The sequence below is a fragment of the Macaca thibetana genome, chromosome 17 (assembly GCF_024542745.1).
Source record: "Macaca thibetana thibetana isolate TM-01 chromosome 17, ASM2454274v1, whole genome shotgun sequence".
NCBI lineage: Eukaryota > Metazoa > Chordata > Mammalia > Primates > Cercopithecidae > Macaca > Macaca thibetana.
In genome coordinates this window covers 9556851-9583356 of record NC_065594.1, presented here as the reverse complement: position 1 = coordinate 9583356, position 26506 = coordinate 9556851, and the positions used below count along the sequence as shown (strand labels likewise).

The 26506-nt window shown below is 44.4% G+C and overlaps 2 protein-coding genes across 2 annotated transcripts in view; both read right to left on the bottom strand.

The window, feature by feature from the left end:
• Window positions 1-26506, bottom strand: part of ALOX5AP (arachidonate 5-lipoxygenase activating protein) — a 734005-nt gene that overhangs the window by 307883 nt on the left and 399616 nt on the right. The window lies entirely within an intron of this gene.
• Window positions 10364-12231, bottom strand: LOC126940766 (ubiquitin-conjugating enzyme E2 L5). The gene has a single exon (XM_050766955.1). The coding sequence runs from the start codon at window positions 12162-12164 to the stop codon at window positions 11700-11702; it is 465 nt and encodes a 154-aa protein (XP_050622912.1). The 5' UTR covers window positions 12165-12231; the 3' UTR covers window positions 10364-11699.

Here is a 26506-nt window from a genome sequence, read left to right as displayed (position 1 = left end):
CCTTGCCCGGCTAATTTTTCTATTTTCAGTAGAGATGGGGTTTCACCATATTGGCCAGGCTGGTCTCGAACTCCTGACCTCATGATCCGCCCACCTCGGCCTCCCAAAGTGCTGAGATTACAGGTGTGAGCCACCATACCCGGTCTTAGATAATGGATATTCCATTAAAATGCTGATACTTTTCGATGTATTTAATCGGTTCATCCAGTAAAAACTTGATTCTTCAAACTAATATAGCTACAGTCTAAAGGAAATTGAATTTGTTGGACACCAACTAGGCTTTTCAGTGTAATTTAGGATATAAATTACTATAGGAATACACATCATTTAATTCCTGCACATTTGCCAACAAAGTAGATGTTAAATCAAAATGCTATTGTTGGAATGAAACGGATGCGGCCTTGTCCTTTGATCTCATTCTGGGGACTTTTGAAGGTGTGTAGGTTGCTATTGGCTTTGTACACCACTGTTGGTTTATTACTAACCACCTCTTTTAAAAATTAATGAGCCTGTTGGTTAACTTAGTGCTTCAGGTCACACTGATCCATCAGATGAATCACAAGTGAGGTAGCACTCTCAGGCTCTATCAACTTCCTGTCAACATTTTCCGTTGGAGGCATGAAATGCTAGATTAGAAAAAGCCCTGGCCCTTGTTGCCCAGAGTGCTGCATCTGGCCATGGACCTGGGGCATCGGGTGCTACTTTAACCAGTTGAGCAGAGCAAACCTTTCTGCTATGTATCCATAGTTGGACAAAACAGAAACCACCACTTGTCTCCAGACTCTAAAATATAAAACAGTAATCAGGCAATTATATGTGTACGGTTTTTTTTTTTTTTTTTTTTTTTTTTTTTTTTTTTTTTTTTTTGAGACGGAGTCTCGCTCTGTCGCCCAGGCTGGAGTGCAGTGGCGCGATCTCGGCTCACTGCAAGCTCCGCCTCCCGGGTTCACGCCATTCTCCTGCCTCAGCCTCCCGAGTAGCTGGGACTACAGGCGCCCACAACCGCGCCCGGCTAATTTTTTGTATTTTTAGTAGAGATGGGGTTTCACCGTGGTCTCGATCTGCTGACCTTGTGATCCGCCCGCCTCGGCCTCCCAAAGTGCTGGGATTACAGGCGTGAGCCACCGCGCCCGGCTGTGTACGGTTTATTTTCTCCACTGCAGAATAAGTTATTTGTTTATTAAGTATGTATTTATAAGGGGCAAAAAAAATGACATCATTAGAACATGGGGAGCATACAAAAGTTATTTTAATTTAATTTCCTCTTTTATTTATTTATTTATTTTTGAAACAGAGTCTTTCTGTCACCCAGACTGGAGTGCAGTGGTGTGATCTCGGCTCACTGCAACCTCCGCCTCCTAGGTTCAAGAGATTCTTGTGCCTCAGCCTTCAGCTGGGACTACAGGTGCATGCCACTGCACATGGCTAATTTTTTTGTATTAGTCAGGAGGCAGAGGTGGGAAGATTGCCTGAGACCAGGAGGTCAAGGATGTAGTGAACTGAGTTCATACCACTGCACTCTAGCACAGGCAACAGAGCAAGACCCTGTCTCAGAAAAAAAAAAAAAAAAAAGCTGGGTGCTGTGGCTCGTGTCTATAGATGTCTGTAGTCCCAGAACTTTGGGAGGCCAAGGAGGGTTGATCACTTGAGCCCACGAGTTCAAGACCATCCTGAGAAACATGCCAAAACCTCATCTCTACAAAACATAAAAAAAAAAAAAAAAAATTAGCCAGGCATGGTGGTGTGCCTATAGTCCCAGCTACTCAGGAAGCTTAGGTGGGAGAATCCTTTGAGCCTGAGAGGTCAAGGCTGCAGTGAACTGAGATCGTGACACTGCACTCCAGCCTGGGCAACAGAGTGACACCCTGTCTCAAACAATAAAAAAAAAAAAAAAATGGTGCTTTAGGCAGCGTGTTCTGTGGTGTCCCGGCCATTGGAGGTAGAACACTCACTGGGGCTGGGTCAGCGTGGGGCAGGCAAAATGGACCATAAGGGCAGGGTCCAAGAAGATTCCACAGGAATCAAGAGGATGATGGTAGTGTCACCAATTCCAGAACAATGGAAAAGATGCGGTGCTCATTTGAGAAAATGGTTCGCATCTTTAGCCTCTGCACATGTGATTTTAGGCTAATTTTCACAAGGCCATTGAGAGACTTGAAAACCTTTAGGTATTTTCATGCTCCTAGAGTGAGGATGCTCTATGGGTGGGTAGAGGTGGGTTATCTGTGTGGGTTTTATGCACTCCTCTTTACAGAGAGGTGGTAGCTGAACCAGGCAAGGAGCTTCCTGTCCTTTCTGACATATATTTGCTTAATGATCTCTGCCTGCACCGTGTAGAGTTTGAAGAGCAACGTACTAGAACCATGTTTCTTCTGACATACTCTGGCTGTACGATGCACATACTTTCCGACAATATCCACATCAGACACCTCTCTTCTGATTCTAGGCTCCCAGATTGTGGCTTTTGCGTTATCCTGTGAATTGCCTGAATTGCCAGCTCTGGCTAGGCTGGCTTCTGAGCACAGCTTCCATCACTCAGGCTATTGCTCTGTCCTGGCTCAGTCTGTCTTGTCCATACCACACTCGTTATCGAACAGTTGATTGGTAAGGTTGCACTTGACTTATAAGAACCAGCTCAAACTGCTTATGACCCTAAAAGAGATTCGCTTAAAGAAGGTGTTACAACAATTAAGAATACATCAACACACACTTAGATTAAATATTTAGATAATGCATGCATTAAGCAAAGCACTGTTTTAGTTTGATGATAAAATCAGGATCAGCTAGTCACCTGATAACATTTCATAGCTGCTTAATTTATCAATGAAACTCACTGACTTCAATTTTCCAACCTTACACTTGTAAGAAAGACATTAATATTAAAGATTATAGTGATATCCAGTAGAGGAGAAGACAGTAATAAATAATTAGCTTCTTTATGCTTCAGTTGCTTTCCTGAATTACTTATGAAATAGCAACAAATACTACTAGTGCCATTGGGAAAGCTGACATTATCCATTTCTTATTTAACAATGGAGTCATTTAAAAAGGAACAGAGAGAAAAAGGAGGCTGGGAGTGAGAAACTCATTATTGTATTTAAAACAGACCTGGTATCTTTTTTTTTTTTTTTTTTTGAGACGGAGTCTCGCTCTGTTGCCCAGGCTGGAGTGCAGTGGCACGATCTCGGCTCACTGCAAGCTCCGCCTCCAGGGTTCACACCATTCTCCTGCCCCAGCCTCCCGAGTAGCTGGGACTACAGGCACCTGCTACCATGCCCAGCTAATTTTTCGTATTTTTAGTCGAGACGGGGTTTCACTGTGTTAGCCAGGATGGTCTCAATCTCCTGACCTCGTGATCCACCTGCCTTGGCCTCCCAAAGTGCTGGGATTATAGGCGTGAGCCACCATGCCCGGCCTTTTTTTTTTCTTTTTTTTGAGACGAAGTCTCACTCAGTTGCCCAGGTTGGAGTGCAGTGGTGCAATCTTTGCTCACTGCAACCTCTGCTTCCCAGGTTCAAGCCATTCTCCTGCCTCAGCCTCCCAAGCAGCTGGGCTTACAGGTGCCAACCACCATGCCTGGCTAATTTTTGTGTATTCTTAGAAGAGATGGGGTTTCAGCATGTCGGCCAGGCTGGTCTGGAACTCCTGACCTCAGGTGATCTGCCCGCCTTGGCTTCCCAAAGTGCTGGGACTACAGGCGTGCGCCACCGTGCCCGGCCAGATTCTGGTATCTTGAGAGGCTGCATGTTTGGCTGAAGGATATCAAAAGCCAGCTAAGCAAGAGAATGGCATTTGTTGTCACCAAAGTAAATAATTTTTATTTCTGCTTTCCATATGCAGGCATATGAGTAAAGAAAACATGGCATATTGTATTTGTACATTTTGGGAAAACATGTAGCCTTATAATCATCATAATACGAAACCCTTATGCTATTGTTTCCTCACTGCTCTGGGAGTTCTGCATTAGCAAAGGAGATGGAAATTATTGGTTCTAAGAAATTTCAGCTCCAGTATGAATTCTGATATGGTCCAGATTGAAAGAACCACACCTAACTTGTCTCAGTGATGTGAAAATTTATTTTATAACTGTTTCCAGAGCATGTAGTTCAAATATCACAACTTATCAAATATAAACCTCATTGCCAGGAAATTTTCCTTGAGACTGACTGAGATTTTTTAAATTTTCTGATCTCTCTAGGGATGGCAATGTCTCCCGTCCTCCATAATCTCCAAGATTTTTTTCTCTCTGTCCGAAAGAGGAAAGTTTTGGTGGAGACAAAATCCGTGTCCCCAGATAAACATGCTCAAATGAATACATTTCTAGAAAGTTCATTAGCAAAAGTTCAGATAAATTGAGAGTATTTTTTAGGAATTGTCATTTCCTTACACTCTGATAACATCTGTGCCTGCTAGATAAAATGTTTACAATAAACTTAGTAAATTTCCATATTTTGAGAAATCATTTGTGGCATTAAGAGTGGAAACAGAAGAAATAAATGAAAATAAGAAATCATTGATAATGTCTATGAAGTCCTCAACAGTATGTGCTCAACAAATATTATAGGTGTTAACATCATAATATTATTTGGGAATATTTACATTTAATGAAAAATGGTACATATATATTTATAAATGTGAACACATATTTAAATACAGCATAGGTATATATAAACAGAAAAGAGTCTGTCTTTCCTAATTGCCAGAAGTAATCTTTGCTTGGGAATTAATTCATTGCTGTTTGCTATTATTTCTTCTGTGCAGAGTTGGAAAGGAGAGCATACCTGTAGAGGTGTGAAATGGCTCATTTATTTGCATTAATTATTAACTTTGAAGCTTACTAAAATTGTTCTAATCTTAGCATTGAAGCAACTTTGGTCCTTGATGAAATACCTAATCAACGAATTAAAATCGCAAAACATGCTAAGAATGCCACTGTTGTCATGTAATAATGGAATGTGAGAAGGGACTTCAGACATCATCCAGCATAATGCCTTCATTTCACAAGTGAGTAACTTGGGGCCGGAACAAGTAAGGGGACATGTCAGATGGGTCATTCCAAAACTGAAATTTTGCCTCCATATCCAGGCTCTGGCCAGCCACATTATCTGTAAGGCTTTTTACCCTTCTATAAAAACTAAGTCTGGCCAGGTATGGTGGCTCACGTCTGTAATCTCAGCGCTTTGGGAGGCCGAGGCAGGCAGACCATTTGAGGTCAGAAGATTGAGACCAGCCTGGCCAACATGGTGAAACTCTGTCTCTACCAAAAATAGAAAAATTAGCCAGGCGTGGTGGCTCACGCCTGCAATCCCAGCTACTCAGGAGGCTGAGGCAAGAGAATTGCTTGAACTCGGGAGGTGGAAGTTGCAGTGAGCCGAGATCGTGCCACTGCACTCCAGCCTGGGTGACAGAGTGAGACTTAGTCCTGAGAAAACAAACAAACAACAACAACAACAAAACCCCCCCAAAAATACAACAAAACCAAGTCTATCTGATTATGTGAGTCTGTGGGACTCCATTACAGCTGGATTGGCCTCTTTGACCTCTTGGGGGTGATGGCCTCGAATACTTCTCAAATACAGAGAAAACAAGTTGGTTCTAAAATGATGGAAAAGAACAGGCCCCAACAAGCATCTCTCTTTAACCTCACTTTTTCTGCTCTACTGTTGTGGATATCCCAAAATATGTGGGCGTTCAGGAATATTACCTCCCTTTAGGATAAAACAGTCCATTGTTTTACTTTTGTTTTCTGAGTTTGTTGTTGTTGTTGGTGGTGGTGGTGGTGGTTTTTGTTTTTTTCCAAAGACAAGGTGTCTCTCTTTTGCCTAGGCTGGAGTGCAGTGGTGCCATCATAGTTCAATGCAGCCTCAAATTCCTGGGTTCCAGTGATGCTCCTGCCTTAGCCTCCTGAGTAGCTGGGACCATAGGCATGCACCACTAGGCCTCGCTAACTTTTTTTTTTTTTTTCCAGTGTTTTTAGAGATGGGGTTTTGCTATATTGTCCAGGCTGGTCTTGAACTCCTGGCCTCAAGTGGTCCTCCCACCTCAGCCTCCCAAAGTGCTGGGATTACAGGTGTGAGTCACTGCACCAGGCCACCAAGTATATTTTTAAATGAGGTTTTTGAAATAGGTCACGGAATACTCTCATATCTAGGCAGAGAATTTTTAGTGATAATTGGTTATTGATGAGTTCAAGAAACCACTTCTCTCTGATTCTCATGTTCCAAATAGCTGGTCCAGTTGTGCAAATTAGCCTGAAACTACATATGCACAGCCTAAAGTGGGGTAAGGGTTGGAGGCTCCTCAAAGGCAGGGTGTGGGTCCCCTTTAGAGTTGTATCTCCAGGCCCAAGTGCAGCTTTTTGTCATTGGAGGTGTTCAATGAAGTTTGCTGCACAACTTAATGAAAGAGTAAACAAATTAAATTTCTGGTTCTCCGAGCTTTTCTTTTTATTTTTTTTGAGATGGAGTCTTGCTCTGTCACCCAGGCTAGAGTGCAGTGGCATGATCTCGGCTCACTGCAACCTCCGCCTCCCCAGTTCAAGTGATTCTCCTGCCTCAGCCTCACAAATAGCTGGGACTACAAGTGCCTGCCACCGCATCCAGCTAATCATTGTATTTTTAGTAGAGACGGGGTTTCACCATCTTGGCCAGGCTAGTCTTGAACTGCTGACCTCGTGATCCACCCGCCTCAGACTCCCAAAGTGCTGGGATTACAGGCATGAGCCACCGCGCCTAGCCTCTCCAAGCTTTTCATGGGAATAGAAGAGTATCTTAACACACAAGCAAGCATTTGTGTTTTCTTTTTTCTTCTTTTTTTTTTTCTTCTTTTGAGATGAGGTCTTGCTCTGTCATCCAGGCTAGGATATAGTGGCATAATCACAGTTCACTGCAGCCTCAACCTCCCAGGCTCAAGTGATCTTCTCACCTCAGCCTCTCAAGCAGTTGGGACCACGGGCATGTGCCACCACAGCTGGCAAACTCTTTTTGTATTTTTTATAGAGATGAGGGTCTCACTATGTTGCCCAGGCTAGTCTTGAACTCCTACACTCAAGTGATCCATCCACCTTGGCTTCTCAAAGTGCTGGGATTACAGACATTTGTGTTTTATGAAGTCGTGTCTCGCAAACTTGATGGTCTAGTGGCTACTTTGGTGAGTCCAAAAAATCAACCAAACAAAAAAACAGAAAACAAAAAACCCTTTTAAACTTTTCTATCCTTTTCTAATAGTCACTGCATAGCATCTTCCCACGTGTAAAGGTGTATCCTTTGAACTTTAGCAGGTGACGTGGGCATGAGTCTCTGTACCTCATGAATTCCTCAGAATTCTGTCATTCTGAAATGTTGACCTATTTCTCTTGCTTACTGCTGAGGCCAGTAAACTAGCTGTCTTAGCGTCTCACCTCTTGTGGAATATCTCTGGCAAAGCCCGTTTCCAAGTGTCTTGCATTAGTGGAGATGTGTGTTGTATGGTGTCCTCATCAAGAAAAAACACATGTTTGCTTGCTGAAATTTTAGACAATTTCCTTCTAACAAAAGCCCTTGCCTGCCTATCTTTAGAATCCCAGCCTGGGGTGGGCACAGTGGCTCACATCTGTAATCCTAGTGCTTTGGGAGGCTGAGGCAGGATGATCACTTGAGGCCGGAAGTTCGAGACCAGCCTGGACAATATAGTGAGACCCTGTCTCTACAAAAAATGTTTAAAATAAATTAGCCGGCATGGTGGCACGTGCCTGTAGTTCCAGCTGCTCTGGAGGCTGAGGCAGAAGGATCGTTTGAACCCAGGAGCTCAAGGTTACAGTGAGCTATGATCGTGCCACTGCACTGCACTCCAGCCTGTGCAACAGAGACCCTGTCTGTAAAGTAAGTAAATACATAATTAAAAAATTAGAATCCCAGCCTGACTTGTGACTAAATTCGTTCACTAAGTGGTGAGAGATGCTAACATTAAGTGCTGGTATATATGCTGCTTCATAGATGGCCCTTCTGACAACCATATGTTGTGAAACTGTTTGATGCATGTGGCCCACCAGTAGGAAAAGGCATTGTCGTCAGCACTGTCAAGAGATCAGGCAGAAGTGTAACATATGTATATTTTAAAGAAGGAGCAACAGTTGGGAATGGACAAAAGACACAGCCAGAGCACCCTCAGAAGCCTGTAATTATACTAGTAACCAAACCTTCCCATAGGAGAGCTCATTTTCAGAGAGGTGAAACTGAATCTGAAGACACGTTTCTGAGACATGAATACTGAGATTGCTTTACCTAGGCATCGGCAATAAAACATCTTATGTTGATCACATCTTTCCCAGAGACATCAGAAAAGAACATGACTCACCTCATTGGTGTAAAAAGGACACTCTGCTTCCCTTCCTAAAACCTTCCATGGTATTGTTCCGCTTTTGGTTCTGAATTATAGAAAGATGAATATTTTTGTCCCTGAGCCAGGAAGGCTGTGTGCCATGTGCCTTTTACACAGCAGCTACATTTCACAAAAGAGTGTTTTTTACCTGATTCTTCCTGTGGCATTTTAGAAATTTGCTCTGGACTTTCTAACATTCATTTCTTGTGTCCCCAAGGCACCATCACGAGTCAGTGGGAGGAAAAACATTAACTTCACTGAAGCCGGGAGAAAGATCGAATGGCATGTCCAGAATCACACAGTGACTCAGAATACCTGCCTGGGCAGCTTCTTCATCTGTTAGAAGGTTCACTTTTCAAACAGCAAGAGATATTTATTCATTTTGGAAACCTCTTCTGCTGTGTTTCTAAATGGTCAGCCTCTAGATTAGGGGAGGAAATCACCCAGTTTTCACTAGCTACCACAAGCCAACACAGTGAACATAAAAGCTTGTAGAAAGATTATTCCATCAGGATAAATCTATAGTTGGTTATCATCATGCTTGAGAAGCGTTTTTGGAAGTGAGCTCAAGCTTTGGAAATTGATTTCATAGAGCAGGTCTGTGTCCTCATGACCACCCCACCTGCACCCCAACAGTGTCCCTGCAAGACGAATGCCCTGGAGGAGCAAGACCAACACCATTGCCCACCTGACATTTAAAAATGTTCTCATATTTGGGTGAAAGCAGACTTCAAATATCTGGGTTACCACTTTTTCAGTCTTTTCTTAGATGCTTGCATTGTAGAAAAATGTTAGGTAGAGAATTAAGGCAATTTAACAATCACTTGCCACACTCCAGAAGTTTAGGATATCACCTTTAGGCCAGCTCATGTTTTTAATCAACTCATGATAACTATTGGTTCCAAATGAAAAGTTTCCCTTTTTATTGTTTAGCTGTGGTTGAAATTTGCATTTTTCTCTGAATCAATAAAATAATCTTAGAAGTTGGTTGGCATCTTCTCAGATTTCCCTGCTCCTGTTGGGGCACAAAAATTCTCTTTGGTTCTACTTTACCCCTTGCATGTTAAGCAATCCTAGTTCCCTTACCTTACCTGATCCTTTCCCCTCTCCCTCCAGCTGATGGCTCCTCTCTGATCCTGCTGGGAGGTTCCTGACTACATTCTCCCGGGTAGTTCAGAAATTTACCCTCACCAGTAGCCCTCACTCTCCAAAACAAAAACCAGACAACTCTTTGTCTGGTACTTTATTAAAAATGCTAAAAATAAAATAAAAGAAAAGAAAAGAAAAAAAGAAGCACAAAATGACTCATACACATTCCCCCAGACTAACAGGAGGAGTGACTCACCTTCCCTCCTCAGCTTGTATCACTCATGTCTTATGGATTAGGACATGGAATCATGTGTAGGTTTCTCTGCCACTTTCTAGAGCCAGTTAAATTCTAAGATCCCCAGAAGTTTAATAGTCATAAACGATTATTAAATACTTGGGCATCAAATATGGTAATGAAATGAAAATATGTCTTCCATGAAGACACCGGCTATGACAATGACCAGAGAAGAAAATCCCTGGAATTTTAACATGGTGATTTCTCATTGCTCACCAAGATGTGTGGGTTTCCCTTCACTGATGATATTCACACGAGCCACTCCTACTGCACATGACAAAAAGAACTCAAGAAGGCAAACTTTCTTTACAAGTTGAAGGTAAAAGAAGCTAGATTGATAATAGTTTCTATAGATTGATTTATCTTTTTGACAAGTTTAAAACATATACTTAAAATATAATTTAGAAAATGCTTCATCTGCTAACTCCAGAGCCTGAAGTGCAGGGTGGGGTGGGGGTGGACAGCTGCCTACTACACCAGCAGAGCAAGACTGCAGAGGTGCGGCTCTCCCTCCCACACCCTTCTCTTCAGACACCCAAGGGGTCCCATGCACCGCTGGAATCACACAACTAGTTTCTACAGATTTGAGATATGAGAAATTGTAGACACTGGCTTCAGTTATTCAAAAGCAAGAGCTTGGGTTTTTTGATCCTTTAATTAAAGTTCTTGTTCCAAAAAAATGTGTTCAAACACAACCTTTAACAGCTCAATTTCTAAAAATTATTTCATAAAAGGAGGAGAGTGAACAATCCTCTATGTATATGTTCTACAGAACAAATCTTATCACCAATTACTAAAGCAGGGAAGTGCAGCTTGTCAAAAAGGCCTTACTGGAGAGGCGGTGGGGGATGGGGATGGAGAATATGAAAATGTCATTAAGGATGAGAGCCTAGACACGATAAAAGATGCAGCACTTCAGAGCAGCCCAGCCAAAATGAGAGGTGGCAAAGCTACTTTTTTGTCTGTGAAATTTGCATTTGTTTCATTTCCTTTACCAGTGCCATCTGAGTCCCTCCAAGCCACCTCACTTTCTGTTGTCTCCATTTCAGCCTAAAGACACCCCAATTATGGTGTGCCTTCCAGGTATTTCAGTCAGTTTTTTTGGGATTGGGTGGGGGGACAGAGTTTTGCTCTTGTTGCCCAGGCTGGAGTGCAATGGCGCAATCTGGGCTCACTGCAGCCTCTGCCTCCAGGGTTCAAATGATTCTCCTGCCTCAGCCTCCTGAGTAGCTGGGATTACAGGAGCCTGCCACCACACCCGACTAATTTTATTTATTTATTTATTTATTTTATTTTTAGTAGAGATGGGGTTTCACCACGTTGGCCAGGCTGGTCTCAAACTCCTGACCTCAGGTGATCCACCCACCTCAGCTTCCCAAAGTGATGGGATTACAGGTGTGAGCCATGGAACCTGGCTCGCAGGTATTTCAATCTAAATGTCAGTTCAACAGGAAACATCAATTAAAACAAAAATGGATTTCCCACGACCAATACGAATTCCTGTGGCCACTCTCATCCCATTTCCTATCTACATCCACCAAAAAAAAAAAAAAAAAAAGCAAGGAATAGAGCATACAATCTCTCTTCTTTTATGTTCTCTAAGTAAACCCTGGGTTCTGGTAGGACCCTGTGTCAACATCCTGCTGTCTGAACTCTTATCCTGTTAGGGTAGCCAGATTTTATGCTTTTAAAACACCAACTAGTCCAATGTATAGTTCCGTCTATTAATGGCCACTTTTTTTTTTTTTTTTTAGAACATCTTAAATTTTTAATCCTTTCTTTACAGGTTACCTAGACCACTTTTAATTAAGAAAACTGTAGAAAGTCAGTAACTGCTGCAAGCGAACGCCAGGCGGTGGCACGTCGATTTCCACAGAGTCCTTCTTTGCGAGGTGTCTGAATGTACTACAGGGGGTCGGTCTCTGCTCACACTTGCTGGAATCAATCGTGGCAGATTTTAGTCCACAGGTCGCTTTTCCCCATATTTCTTTGTAAACTCTTCAGCATTCTTACAGAATTTTTTACGGTCTTTAGAGTATTCTTCAGCTAGGTCAGCCCGAAGCGGGTGCTCGGGCTGTGGGTCATTCACCAGTGCTATGAGGGACTGGATTACTTGGTCGGTTTTGGTTGCTGGCTTCCAGTTTTCAGCACTAATTACTGGCAGACAGACCTGCCCCTTTTCGTCGATGTTCGGGTGATAGATCTTTGTTTTAAATGTAATCCTCGGTGGTTTGAATGGGTACTCTGCTGGAAAGTTGATTTCGATTCTGAAGGCCCCCTTATTATACGGAGGGTTGTCAGGAACAATAAGCCCTTGCCAAGTCAATAAATTAGCTTCATCAACCTGGATGTTACGGAAGTTTTCCATTCCACATTTGCGGATTTCTTCAAGCTCCTTCATCAGCCTCCTGCTGGCCGCCATCTTGGATTTGGTGCTGCTCCTTTCCCAGAATGCATCGTGGTAACGGCCACTTTCAATGGTTGCATATGTATACACAAATAACGTTCTGATGTGGCAGTTTGAACTTACGCTGAGCAAAGCAACTTGCCCACTGGTTGATTAGAGTGATCATCCACAATCCTACACATTATAATTCTTTTTTTTTTTTTTCTAGAGCCAGAGTCTCGCTCTGTTGCCGGGGCTGGATTGCAGTGGCGCCATCTGGGCTCACTGCGACCTCCGCCTCCTGGGTTCAAGCCATTCTCTTGCCTGGGCCTCCCAAGTGGCTGGGATTACAGGCACGTGCCACCATGCCCAGCTAACATTTTTTTGTATTTTTAGCAGAGGCGAGGTTTCACCATGTTGGCCTTGCTAGTCTCGAACTCCTGACCTCAAGTGATCCGCCTGCGTTGGTCTCCCAAAGTGCTCAGATTACGGACGTGAGCCACCGCACCCGGCCTTACACATTATAATTCTACCTGCATATTCACCTGCTGCCTGACTGAAGACTGATATTATATCCAGATCAGATTGCTCATCTTGCATTTCACAGCACAAAGTGAGATCCTTGGTGTTTGAATTTTTTTTTCTGAGGAATTTCTATTAATCCAGTTCATGTTCTCAACAGGAAGTAATTCAGACATGGGAAATGATAAAATGTATCAACTGAGAGCCAAAGAAGATAATGAATAGAGGTCAAATATACAAATATACTCATGCAAAGGGATAGAAATAATATATTTTGGGGCATTTTCACAAAAAGTTATCACTTTAGAGTACGAATGTAAATTATACTTGTTTACCTGAATTTTCAGATATAACTCACTTTGTAGAATATTTAATATCTTGAAACCTGTCATTTTAATTATAAAATTGGACTTGAATTTCTGTAGAACAAGTATTATACCCAGAACGACACGAAAACTTCAGTAAGAAGGCAGCAAAACTTATTTAAAAATCACGTATTTAAAGGTAAGATTATCTTTTACAATAAATTATTAATGGCATTGCTCAAAATAAGTTACGGAATATGAATGCAAAGTAGTCAGAGTTATTTTTATATTTGCCATAAGAGCTAAGGAGCTTAAAAAGAAAAATAGTATTAGAACAACAAAAAATGGGACAGCAGTCACTTGGCTTCAATAAGCCTTCTCTGCAATATTCTGTAAGAAAAGAATATACAAGTTGCATTTTTAAAAGTTACCTTGTTGTGGAAGCTTCTGAATTTTGGAAAGGAATGGTTGATTTTGATCAAAGCCTGGAAGAAATACAGACATTTTGAATCAAAATGTAACAGTATATGCAGAGAGCTCTCTAGCTACAGATAATAAAATCACCACCTAAGCACAGGCTGTGTAGACCAGGACTAGGAAAGAAGTCCATCTGGCAGGAAAATAAGTTAGGATTCAGAGAGCAAATAAGATTGCAGCAGATGTCAGGGTACAGAAAATGATTGAATAAGTAAGAATTCAAAATAGTATGTTTATATGACCTGTCTTCCCCAACTAAAAGCTCCATATGGGCAGGGATTGTAATTTTGTCCATTGCTGTATCCCCAGCTTCTGCGCCAGTGTCTGGCTTATAGAAGGTGCTCCATACATTCCCCCTCCCGACCCCTCACTTTTGTGTAAGCCCTGACTCGCATCCATACTTTTTTTTTTTTTTTTTTTTTTTGAGGAGTTTCACTCTTGTCTCCCAAGCTAGAGTTCAATGGCGTGATCTCAGCTCACTGCAACCTCCGCCTCCCAGGTTCAAATGATTCTCCTGCCTCAGCCTCCCGAGTAGCTGGGATTACAGGCGCCCACCACCACGCCTGGCTAATTTTTGTATTTTTAGTAGATATGGGGTTTCACCATGTTGGCCACGCTGTTCTCAAACTCCTGACCTCAGGTGACCCACCAGCCTTGGCTTCCCAAAGTGCTGGGATTACAGGCGTGAGCCACTGTGCCTGGCCCTTTCCTTTCCTTTCCTTTCCTTTCTTTTCTTTCCTTTCCTTTCCTTTCCTTTCCTTTCCTTTCTTTTCTTTCTTTCCTTCCTTCCTTCCTTCCTTCCTTCCCTTTCCCTTTTTTTTTTTTTTTTTTTTTTTTGACAGAGTTTTGTTCTTATCACCCAGGCTGGAGTGCAATGGCGCAATCTTGGCTCGCTGCAACATCCGCCTCCCAGGTTCAAGTGATTCTCCTGCTTTGGCCTCTGGAGTAGCTGGGATTCCAGGCACGCGCGGCTAATTTTTGTTATTTTTAGCAGAGACGGGTTTCACCATGTTGGCCAGGCTGGTCTCAAACTCCTGACCTCAGGTGATCTGCCTGCCTTGGCCTCCCAAAGTGCTGGGATTACAGGCGTGAAAACCCTGCCCGGCCCATAAATATTTGATAAGTGAATAAACATAAGCTGAAGTTTCAGAAGACAGATTTGTCCAAGGAAATTAAGTCCCACAAGTATGTGAGGAACACCTAACCAGTACTATGTTAAGTGTCTGCATGTAATGCAAAAGTAACTGTTATCCAAGACTCAGTAATATGGCATGAGAATGCATGGCGCTGGGTGGGGAGGAGTGACTGTCTTTGGGAAGAAGGCATTAGAGATGGTATTGAATGGTGAGTGGTAGGAACGGGAGGGACTGGAGCCCAATGCCAGGCCCTGGGCTTTGTATTCCATTCCCAATCTCCCTGAGAAAAGGAACTACTTCAAGTGCCTGCCTCACTATGTTTCTAGTAGGTGCTCAATAAATATGCATGAACTGGTAAGTAGACAATTGGGAGCCAAGCAGTGCATCCAATGGAGCTGCAGGATCAGCATGCTGGCCAGGACCAGCCAGGGAATCAGCCAGGGCCTATTTCTTTGTTCTCTGACTCATCTAATTGAACAACTGTGGCCAATCCAGGATGGGCATTGTCAGAGTGTGGTCTGAGAACTCCTCCCCCAGGATTAAACGTTAAAATGTTAACCCTCAGGCCCCATTGAGACTTCTTGAATCAAAATCCTGAGGGAGAGAACAGACACTGTAATGTAAAGCAGGTATCCAAGAATTGGGCACTGTGGCTCATGCCTGTAATCCTAGCACTTTGGGAGGCTGAGGTAGGAGGATTGCTTGAGGCCAGGAGTTCAAGACCAGCCTGGGCAACATAGTGAGACCTGGTATCTACAAATAAAAAATTAAAAATTAGGTGGGCATGGTAGCATACACCTGTAATCCTAGCTACTCGGGAGGCGGGACTGGGAAGGAAGATCACTGAGCCCAGGAGGTTGACGCTGCAGTGAGCTATGATTGACTGCACTCCAGAAACTGAAATCCCAAGAGCAAGAGAAACAACTATTTTGGGTGGTCACTGTGGGCCAGGTACTGTTCAAGATGCTTTCACATATAGTAATTTTATTTATTTATTTAATTTTAAATTTGCTGCAAACTCTTGAGCAGACTTACATATAGTAATTTAATATGCAATACTCCACAGAGGTAGTTTGATTATAACTATCTGTGTTTGAGGAAACAAGCTCAGAGATAGTATATAACTTGCTTTACACTGAATGGCAAGTAACTATTGGGGATCCAAATTCCTGAGCTTAATTTCAGAGACCACACACTCTCCTACATCTCACGGCACCTTAGGGGAATGCAGAATCCAGGATACCAGGACATCATGTTGTGCCTGCCTTCAGGAAATGTACATTCAGCCTCTGTTTGGTTGAATCTGCCCAAATGAATCTCCAGAAATCGAGATTTGAGGTTTTAACATTACATAATTCTAGATCCTAGAGTGTCAAAGTCATCTATGACTTTAATAATCCTAGTAAGACGTCCAAGCACTGGGTGCAGTGGTTTGTCTGAACCAGGACTAATTTTTAGAAAATTCACATGTGCAGAGTGGACAAGTGCCTTAACAGAGTGAAGGCAGAGGTGGGGGAAGACAGCTGGAGAGGTGCAGACTGTCACCCTCACACCTAACACCGCTGTTGGCTCCCACCAACAGTCCCACCCAGGGTGGCCGGGTCTTCTCATGTTTCAGAGAAGCCTAAAGTCCAGCTTTCCATGTGAACCATAACAATTTCAAAATATCCATAACTAATTCAAAAGTTTAAACTACACCCTGCAGGCCAAACAAACAGGTCTGGAAGACAAGTTCAGGCCCATGGAGCTCCAGCATGCACCCTCTAGTTGGGAACATACAAATCCCAGCTCGTTAAGCTACATAAAGTAACTGGGACATGGTTTAGTGAAAACAGTTTCCATCAGAACCTGTCTGTGCATCTGCTGGCATGAAGGTATATCCCTACCACTATTTCTGGTTTAATTTAGGAAAACATGCATTGCATCATCTTTTGATTTTATGCAAGTGTATCAGATGTGGCCTGAAGGCCAAATTTTTGTAAATTGGGATTGCGTCTTTTTATTGCCCACCTTCCCACCGTAAGGATGCCTAATTCTGGTTTTTGAGTGAGCACTGGCCAATTTTAAATGTATGATTCCCTGGCCTTTCAGTTTATTTTATTTTTTTGAGACAAGGTCTGGCTGGAGTGCAGTGGTGCTATCTTGGCTCACTGCAACCTCCACTTCCCAGGCTCAAGCCATCCTCCCGTCTCAGCCTCCCTAATAGCTGGGACTACAGGTGTGCACCACCACGCCCGGCTAATATTGTAATTTTTTAGAGACGGAGTTTCGCTATGTTGCCCAGGCTGCTCTTGAACTCCTGGATCCAAATGATCCCCCTGCCTCAGCCTCCCAAAGTGCTGGGATTATAGGCGTTGAGCCACCACACCCAGCCCTAGTTTATTTTAAAGGAAACTAGAGTAAACTCTCTGGGGGAAGAAACTCCAGTTTAATAACACTCTGTATTGTATCTCCTTTATTGTAATTGTATTTGGAGATTTTCCACATGGAACTTCTCTGTACTGAAGCCTTAAACCTGCTGTGTTTCAGAGCAGAAGTTATCCATGTCTGCCTATCTCTCTCTGACACACATGCACAAAAACTAGATATGCGATTTACTATATATGACACGATAAACATTCTAAAACAGTAAGTTTAGAACAACACATTTTTTGTCATTGCTATTATTTAATGATTTTATCATGTTACTTTATGTAGAATGGCTATGAATAATTAATTAGGTTTTGTTGTTTTTAATATCTCCACAGTCTAAATAATAAACCATTTTCCCAATATTGGCATTGCTTTAGAAGAGATTTTCTTATCTATTTTATGGCAGAGTTAAAAAGGTGCCTCTCCCTGTGTCCTAAGTTTTGCAACGTGTGTGCATTTATTACGTGTCATCAAGCGAGGCAGTGCTAAACTAGCAAAGCAGAAATCATCACCAGAGCAAATTAACGCAGTGTCACCCGCTGACCGATGTTAAACGCGGCAGAGACGCACAAGCATCCGTGTGAATGGATTAAAAAGGCACTTACAGGGATGGCCCGCAAAGATCCTAGTTTCAAGACACAACAAAAAGCCTCCAGGAAGTGAAGCCGGCAGGTTCTAATCTCACTTATTTTCATGGCTATGTTTTTTTAATTGTAGTTTTCCACTGTGAAACCAAAGAGCATCAAAGGAGAACAGCCTTTCCCCTCTCCCGGAAGCCTCACGGAGCTGAGTTCCCTGAGCTGCGCGGCCGCGGGTCACGGGGAAGCTGCCCCGCGCGCGGAGCTCCCCGAGCGCCCAGCCCTGCCTGCGCCGCCGCCGCCACCACCGCAGCCACCGCAGCCACCGCCGCCGCCGCCGCGGCCAGGGAGCTGGGCTGAGCCGAGCCGGCCAGGGCTGGCCGGGGCTGGCCGGGGCTGGCCGGGGCGGGGATGGGCGGGCCTGGGCGGGGCGAGCGTCCGTGGTTATTTATTTATTTAGCGGCTGCAGGAAAGCTCCTTGGCGCTCGCGAAACCCGGAGACGCCTTCCAGGTAGCCCGGCGCTCCCGCCCGTCCAACAGTTCCCGAGCTTGGGAGAAACTAAGGAACTTGCTTCGCCCGCCCGCCGCTCCCGGGGCCGCGTGCCCACCCGCGGCGCTCGCCCTCCCTGCTCTTCCCCACTTTCTGCCCCCACCTCCGCCCGCCCCACCTTCCCCCCTTCCCCCGCTTTCCCCTCTCCCACCTCCTCCTTCCCGCCCCCACCTCCACTTTCTCTCCCCTCCCACATCCCCCGTCTGCCCCTTCCCCCTCCTTCCCGCCCCACCTCTCCCTCCTCCTCCCCTCCGCTCCTCTACTTTCCACCTCCGCCCTCCCCCACCTGCCCCCCGCTCCCCTCACCACCCCTCTTTCCCCACTCCGCTCCCCCGGCGGCGGGCGGCTCCCTGGCTCCGGCGTGTACAGATTTGGGCAGAATGTGGTTCCAAAGCTCTCGGTCAAGAATTCAGAGGAGGAAAGTTTGCTGGCGGCGCCGCGGCTCACACCACTCCCCGCCCCTGGGGACTGTCCTCCAGGCCGGGCCGGGCCGCGCCGCCGGTGCTTCCCTTCCCGGAGCCTTCGCTCTTCCCCGGGAAGGCCCTTACATAAGGGCCAGTGCGCCCGCCCCAGCCCCGGGGGCAGCGCGCTGTGCTCTGCTCAGTTTAACAAATATTCTGCTCCTGAAACTTAGTACCGATAAAAAGGGCAGCGGTCCGTTTTATTTTAGACAGAAAAATGAGGGCGCAAAAGGGGACTGAGAGGGAGAGAGGCCAGAGAACAAGACAGCAGGTTCGTGTTGGTGGCAGGTGGATGGATAGAAGGTTCCTTGAGAGCGGAATTTCCTATTTGGATGCCTGTGCAGAGGGAGGTGGCTGTAAAGATCGGGTAGCCTTGATAACGCCAAGGTGGCCTGGACAACAGAAGCCCGGGGAAGGAAACGGGGCGGGACTTCTGCCGCCAGAAAGGATGATCGCTATCCGCGTCCATAGTGGGACACGCGCCTGAGCGAGGGCGCGTGTAGCGGAGATGGGGTATGGGTCATGTGCAGGGAGCATAATGCCTGCGTCTCCAGCGGCAGGCCTGGCCTACAGCAGGCACACCATAAACAGCTAACACGTGGGCACTGAGCTTAAACTTTGCCAGCTTGGTTGCATTTAATCCTTAGAACAATTGAGCCCTCCTTACTCCCATTTTACACACGGGGAGACTGAGACCTGGATGGGCTAAGTGACTTGGCCATGACCACACAGCTCTTTGCAGCCGATGAGGACTCAAACCTCAGACTCCAAAACTCATGCTATGGGACAACTTCGTATTTGGGAGGCGTAATACAAAAGGGTTCAGCTTTGGGGCAGAGTGAAGGGACACCGCGTTTGGAGGATAGGCAGGTAGGCTTGCCGCAGGTGGATATGTATGTCCCTACAGTTCTCTCACGCTCACATTTCACCATGGACACAGCGGATCTTTACCCCTCAGGACGTTCCTGAGGCGGGTTCATTAGCCCGAGTTTCTGAAATCCTCTACTTCCTCCACAGTGGGTACTTGAAGAGCTGTCCTCTCTGGTTAACCCAAGTCTCTTTGTGGCTCTTCAGGGAAATTCCCTGTGCCCAAACAAGACTGGTATCCATGTGCAGAGTTACTGGACTCCCCAACGGGATTAAAAACAATTCCCCAAATTCCCGTTCTTCTGGGAATTCGTGGGATTCCTGGCCCACACAACATTTTATAAGGGGCCTAACCTGGAGCCTAAGGATGTGGGTATCCAGGAGTAATGATGATGGGACATTCTTAGTCTAGCGTGAATGTATGTCCCTTTGCTGCTGCTCCCCAGCAACTATGAAACACACCTGATACTGTTAGGCCCCTCCGATAGTTTCTTTTTAAACGGTTTCGAGATCCCACTAAGGATGTTTTTTTTTTTGCTTCAGTTGCTATTTTTACTACCACTTAACATCTACACACTCATACGAACCCAGAAGACACCCTAATCCTCCCCAAAAGTGAGAAAGATTTGACATCCCAGCCTGCTAAGGAAGTCAGTGGGAAGCCTGGTTCTCAAATCAAATGTCTACACGTGTTCCCATAGAGCACAGAGAAATCGGCGTTCGCCGTGTGGTGGGCTAATACCTTAGGGTGCTATCTGATAGTTCATTTATTTCTAAACTAGTGTAGCCGCCATATTGATAATTAAATATCCCGTAGGAGCTCTGGGAGGGTCTCCTTGTGTTATCCCTTCTCCATTTTTTTAAGGGTAAAAACTGAAGCCGCCAAAAGGCTTACTATACCACACAACACCAAAGCCTTGTTGTGGGGCATGGGGACAGTGGATCTATGGCTCCTCAGGATGCCAACCAAGCGAAGAAGGAAGCCAGCTCTACTCAACAGCTCCTACAAAGGAAGGACCACAGGGGAGGGGCTTCAGTGGTTCCAGGCAACTGCTTCATTCACAACAGAATGACCATTTTCTCCAGCATGGCCAACTATCCCTAGTCTTTTTGTCACGACAGCCTAGAAGGCAGAAGCTAGAGCCAAGGCTGCTGCTAAGGAATTCCTACTCTTACTGGGGCCTAATGTCAGGCTTTCCTTATATTGTAGAGGGGGCCCTGGAGGATAGTTAGAGACTCTCTTCCTGCTGGGCTCTGAAGAGGAGCACGAGGATCTGGTGAGCAAAGTGAAGCAAAGCTTAATGCAGTGCCTGCAGCTGACAGCCCAGTTCCCTACTGCACGCAGTTGGCTCAGGGCTGTCCCCCACCTTGGAGCTTCTTGCCACTCACGGGCTACCCTGCACACACTACTTACTGCCCAGGCCTGTCTGCCGCCACAGTACCCTGTGCCAGAGACCTTTCCTGGCCTCTGCTGGATCCCAGGCCTAGTATCATTCCTGGGGACCCCAGAGGCAAGTCCAGGCTATTATGTTCTGGGAAAACAATGGACAGTGTACATGTTTGCCTTTTGACGTAGATAAATGATACCTGGATCCCAAGTCTGGCTCTGGGGCAGGGGAGCTTCAGGCCTGGCTACGGCAGAACACTGAAGGAGGTACTCTGGTTTTCACCACCTCTTAAATCATCTCAGAGAGAGAGAGAGAGAGCCACTTACTTTCACATGCACAAGCTGCCGCTGGCTCTGTCACAAGAAGATGAACTACAAGTAATAAAATCAAGATGAAGTTCTGTGTAAATCTTTCCAGCTTACAAAAATTGTAGAAAGTTGAAGATGAAAGGGATATTAAAGAGCATCTCATTCTACCTCCTCATTTTGCAGCTGTAAGAACCGAGGCCCAGGGAGGGGGACTGGGGAAGCTGCCATCACACAGCTGCTCCGTGGCAGGGGTTGTGCTGACTTTCTGTGGCTGTTGCCGTTACACCCGGCATCTTTTGACTTTTGAAAACAGTGAAGGAGAAATCAGTTCTCCCAGCATCTTCACCTCCCACAACGTTTATTGTTTCCAGCTGTTAAAAATTGGCCCTTTAAAAATGAGTCGCCCTGCCAGTCACAGAGGGTCACCGCGGTGGGCAGTGCTGATTTAGAGGGCGGCAGAACAGGGAGGTGATCGGAGGCATAATTGCCAGTCTGCTCCCTGGCACCTGGGGATTTCTGTCATTCAAGTCCCTGGGTGTGTGCCCTCAGCAAATACTAACTCACAGAGTCAATTGCTAACTGCAGTCATCTGTGCATTTGCCCTCTGGGGATGGAAAGCCAGAAGAAATGCCATTTCCTAGTCTAGTTGGCCTTGGATGAGAATATGTTTTTGCCTAATGGAAGCCTTCGGAAAGTGAATAATGTGTATTTAGGACCTACAGTGCTCCCCAGGATGCTGTAAGGGACCTGGTTATAAAGAAAAAAACCTCACAGATAACCATCTTGGCTTTGTCTTTTTCTGAGTTAAGTCCTTTTGGTTGGAAGTAATCAACTTGAGCTGACTTAAGCATTAAGGGACATACAAGAGTACAGCGGTATCTCATGAAGTGCAAGGGCAGATGGCCTCAAGGTAGCCCGAGAAGCTGCTAGGAACCTAGGCAGTCCACCTTCTCCAGCTTTCTTCTCTGCTTCATGTCTCTGCAATCTACTTTCTTCTCTGTGAGTAGCTGGGCGGAGGATAATCCCTCAACAACTATCACATCTACATCTTCTCTCCTCAAGAGATTAGCCAAAGATGAGTGGCTGTCCTCAGTCCAATACCAGATTCCTGGGAAAGGGAATTTGGTTGTCCATCCTGGGTCAGGTGCACAGCTTGATCAATCAGGTGTGCCCGGGAGAGGATTCCCTGAGACAGGTACATCTGGGGACACTCATCCTCATGAATGACCGAAGGACAGTTCTCCAGGAAAGAAGAGAGAAGAGCGGAGGTCAGACATTTCAAATGTGTATTATAGGCAACACATTAGTTACTGATATAGAAAAATGGCAATGTCTAAGTAGGGGGCTTGAGAAACAGTTCAAACACTGTAGAGATTTTGATTATTTGCCTAACTTCCGGGATGATAAATTGTCTATTATGGAGCTGTATCTTTGTTTTGTTTTATTTTGAGACAGAGTCTTGCTCTATTGGCAAGGCTGGAGTGCCGTGGCGTGATCTCAGCTCACCACAACCTCCGCCTCCCAGGTTCAAGCAATTCTCCTGCCTCAGCTTCCTGAGTAGCTGAGATTACAGGCACCCACCACCACTGCCGGCTAATTTTTGTATTTTTAGTAGAGATGGGGTTTCACCATGTTGGCCACGCTAGTCTGGAACTCCTGACCTCAAGTGATCCGCCCTTCTCAGCCTCCCAAAGTGCCAGAATTATAGGCGTGAGCCACCATGCCCTGCCAGAGCTGAGCTGAATCTTTTTGTGTGTGTGTGGAGAGGGATGGAGTTTCGCTTTTTCGCCCAGGCTGGAGTGCAGTGGCACAATCTTGGCTCACTGCAACCTCCGCCTCCCAGGTCCAAGCGATTCTCGTGCCTCAGCCTCCCCAGTAGCTGGGATTACAGGCATGTGCCACCACGCCTGGGTAATTTTTGTATTTTTAGTAGAGACAAAGTTTCACCATGTTGGCCAGGACCTCAAGCGATCCACCCACCTCAGCTTCCCAAAGTGCTGGGATTACAGGCATGAGCCACCGTGCCCAGCCAATCTTTTCATGTAGTAGATTTCTTGCAATGTAACCCCTATCCTCTGGGCTTTGTGTAAAAAGTGCATTCAGACAATCTGAGGAGTGTCTTAATTTTTTATGTGACTATCATATATATTTTCATCCTGTTGAGGTGTGTTTGCTAGGTGGATATTGAACTCAAAATCAAAGTATAATTTTAAACTTGTGTTGAAATATATGTGTATAAGCATATGTGCACAATTACCTATATTGTTAAACACCCAACCTGCTTTCCAAAGGATTTGAAGCAACGTCTAGTAAAAACACAGAAGAAGTATGGCCAAGAGCTGTTAACACCAAAAAAAGTAGTACAGGGCAAGTCGCAAACAGATTGCAGTTGAGGAAAGCTGCAAAGGACTATAATGCCAGGCCTGAAGTGATTGCTAAATGTAGCTCTGAACTTTCTGACATTCAAAGCCAAAAATAGATGTATTTTATTATTTAAACAGTGTCTAGCTCTGAGGTCCTCAAAACGCTTTCAGGGGGTCCACAGATCAAAACCATTTTCATAATAACACCAAGACACTGTTTGCAACTTTCATTGTCATTCTCTTAGGAGTGTACAGTGGAGTTTTCCAGAAGGTACATGCCGTGTTCATCACCACAGATTAAATGCAGAAACAGACGTGAGGATCTAGCTGTCTCCTACTAAGCCAGACGTTCAGGACATTTAAAAGTGTAAAACAGTGCCACTCTTCTCACTAACTTTTTTGTTTTGGAAAATATATCTTTCATAAAATATTAATTATGTTGATATATTATGGGTTTGTTGTTATTTTAAATGATAAATAATTTTCTGATTTAATTTCTATGACTGTAAATATTGATGGATATATCCTGTATAAGCAAAAAGTCTTTGGGGTTCTCAACTATTTTTAAGCGTGTAAAGGGGTCATTAGAGAACTGTTCCTCAAGAATATTAGTGTTATTTAAAGAGCTTCTGCACAGAAAAAGAAACTATCAACAGAGTAAACAAACTACAGAATGGGAGAAAATATTTGCAAACTGTGCATCTGACAGGGGGCTAATATCCAGACTCTATAAGGAACTTAAACAATTCAATGAGTAAAAAATAATTAACCCCATTAAAAAGTGGGCAAAAGACATGAACAGACACTTCTCAAAAGAAGACATACAAGCAGCCAACAAACACGAAAAAATGCTCAACATCACTAATCATCAGAGAAATGCAAATTAAAACCACAGGGAGATACCATCTCACTGTAGTCAGAATGGCTATTATTAAAAAGTAAAAAAAAAAAAGATGCTGTTGAGGCTGTAGAGAAAATGTAATGCTTATACATTGTTGATGAGAACATAAATTAGTCCAGCCACTGTGGAAAGCAGTTTGGAGATTCTTCAGAGAACTTAGAACTACCATTTGACCCAGCAGTCCCATTACTGGGCACATACCCAAAAGAAAACAAATCTTTCCACCAAAAAGACACATGTGCTCGTATGTTCACTGCAGCACTATTCACAATAGCAAAGCCATAGGAGTTCATCAATGATGGATTGGATAAAGGAAATGTGGTACACATACATCATGAAATATTGCCCAGCCGTAAAAAAGAACGAAATCATGTCCGTTGCAGCAACATGGATGCAGCTGTAAGCTGTTAGCCCAAGTGAATTAATGCAGGAACAGAAAACCAAATCCTGCATTTTCTCACTTATAAGTGGGGGCTAAACATTGAGTACACATGGACATAAAGATGGAAACAACAGACACTGGAGACTACTAGAGGGAGGAGAAAGGGAGAGAGGAGAAAGGGAGGGAGGAGAAAGGGAGGGAGTCAAGGGCTGAAAAACTACCTATTAGGTACCATGCTCACAACCTCAGTGATGGGATTAACTGAATCCCAAACCTCAGTGTCACATAATATACTCATGTAACAAACCTGTGTATGTACCCTCTGAATCTAAAATAAAGGTTGAAATTATTTTTTAAAAAAAGAATATAACTATTATTTAATCATCTGTATCAGTCCATTCTCACAATGCTATATATTAATAAAACTACTTGAGACTGGGTAATTTTTAAGGAAAAGAGTTGACTCACAGTTCTGCATGGCTGGGGAGGCCTCAGGAAACTTACAATTATGGTGGAAGGGGAAGCTTGCAAGGCATGTCTTACATGGTAGCGGGAGAGAGAGAGAGAGAGAGCAAGTCAGGGGGTTGGCGGGAAAGTGCCACACTTTTAAACCATCAGATCTCGTGAGAACTCACTATCACACCATAAAGGAAACTGGACCCGTTATCCAGTCACCTACCAGGTCCCTCCCCTGACACATAGGGATTGCAATTCGAGATGAGATTTGGATGGGGACAAGAGCCAAACCATATCATGCATCTGAGATGCTGATTTTGCCCCCCATCCCCCAATTTTTTCCAAAAGACATTGATCTACACTTGATCCCCTACAAAACTGAAAGTATTTTAGGAATAGATGAAGCAGCATTTTTATGCACATATATTCATTTATTCCTCATTCTATCTGCTCAAAACGTATTTATTCAGCACCTTTTTTTTTTGTTTGTTTTGTTTTTTGAGACGGAGTCTCGCTCAGTCGCCCACGCTGGAGTGCAGGGGTGCGATCTTGGCTCACTGCAACCTCCACCTCCTGGATTCAAGCAATTCTCTGTCTCAGCCTCCCAAGTAGCTGGGATTACAGGCTCCCACCACCAAGGCCGGCTAATTTTTTTTTTGTATTTTTAGTAGAGACGGGGTTTCACCATCTTGGCCAGGCTGGTGTTGAACTCCTGACCTTGTGATCCACCAGCCTCGGCCTCCCAAAGTGCTGGGATTACAGGTGTGAGCCACCGCACCCGGCCTATTGATCACCTTTTATACATATGCCAGGTATAGTGCTTGACTCTGGGAATAGAGTGAAGGGCAAGGCACACATGAGCCTTGGCCTCATGAAGATTATGATCTGCTTGCAAAGGAACAACAGTATGACTTAAAAATAATATAGGGTCAATGTAAAATTAATCCAGATGGAAACTGCTTTTGTTTGTCTTCACATAAACTACCAGTTTTTTTAAAAAACCTGCTACCAGTTTTGCTGAGTCTGAAGGCTTAAGGTCAAGGAATTTCTAAGCAGGAGAACATCATGTGCCAGGTATTGAATTTACTGGTGATGTAAGTTACAGCAGCCCTATTCTCTTATTGTGTTTAAAGGTATGGTATGTTTTGAGAAAATTCAGCCTAGGTAAACAAAAATTCATGTGAGAAAGTATTACATTTGTATTAAAAAATTTTTTTCATTTTGGAAATATTAGACTTATGGAGGGGGTGATCAATAACTTTATTGATTGAA

Coding starts and splice junctions, on each gene's coding strand:
- LOC126940766 (XM_050766955.1), bottom strand. CDS start 12,164: ATGGCGGCCAGCAGGAGGCTGATGAAGGAGCTTGAAGAAATCCGCAAA.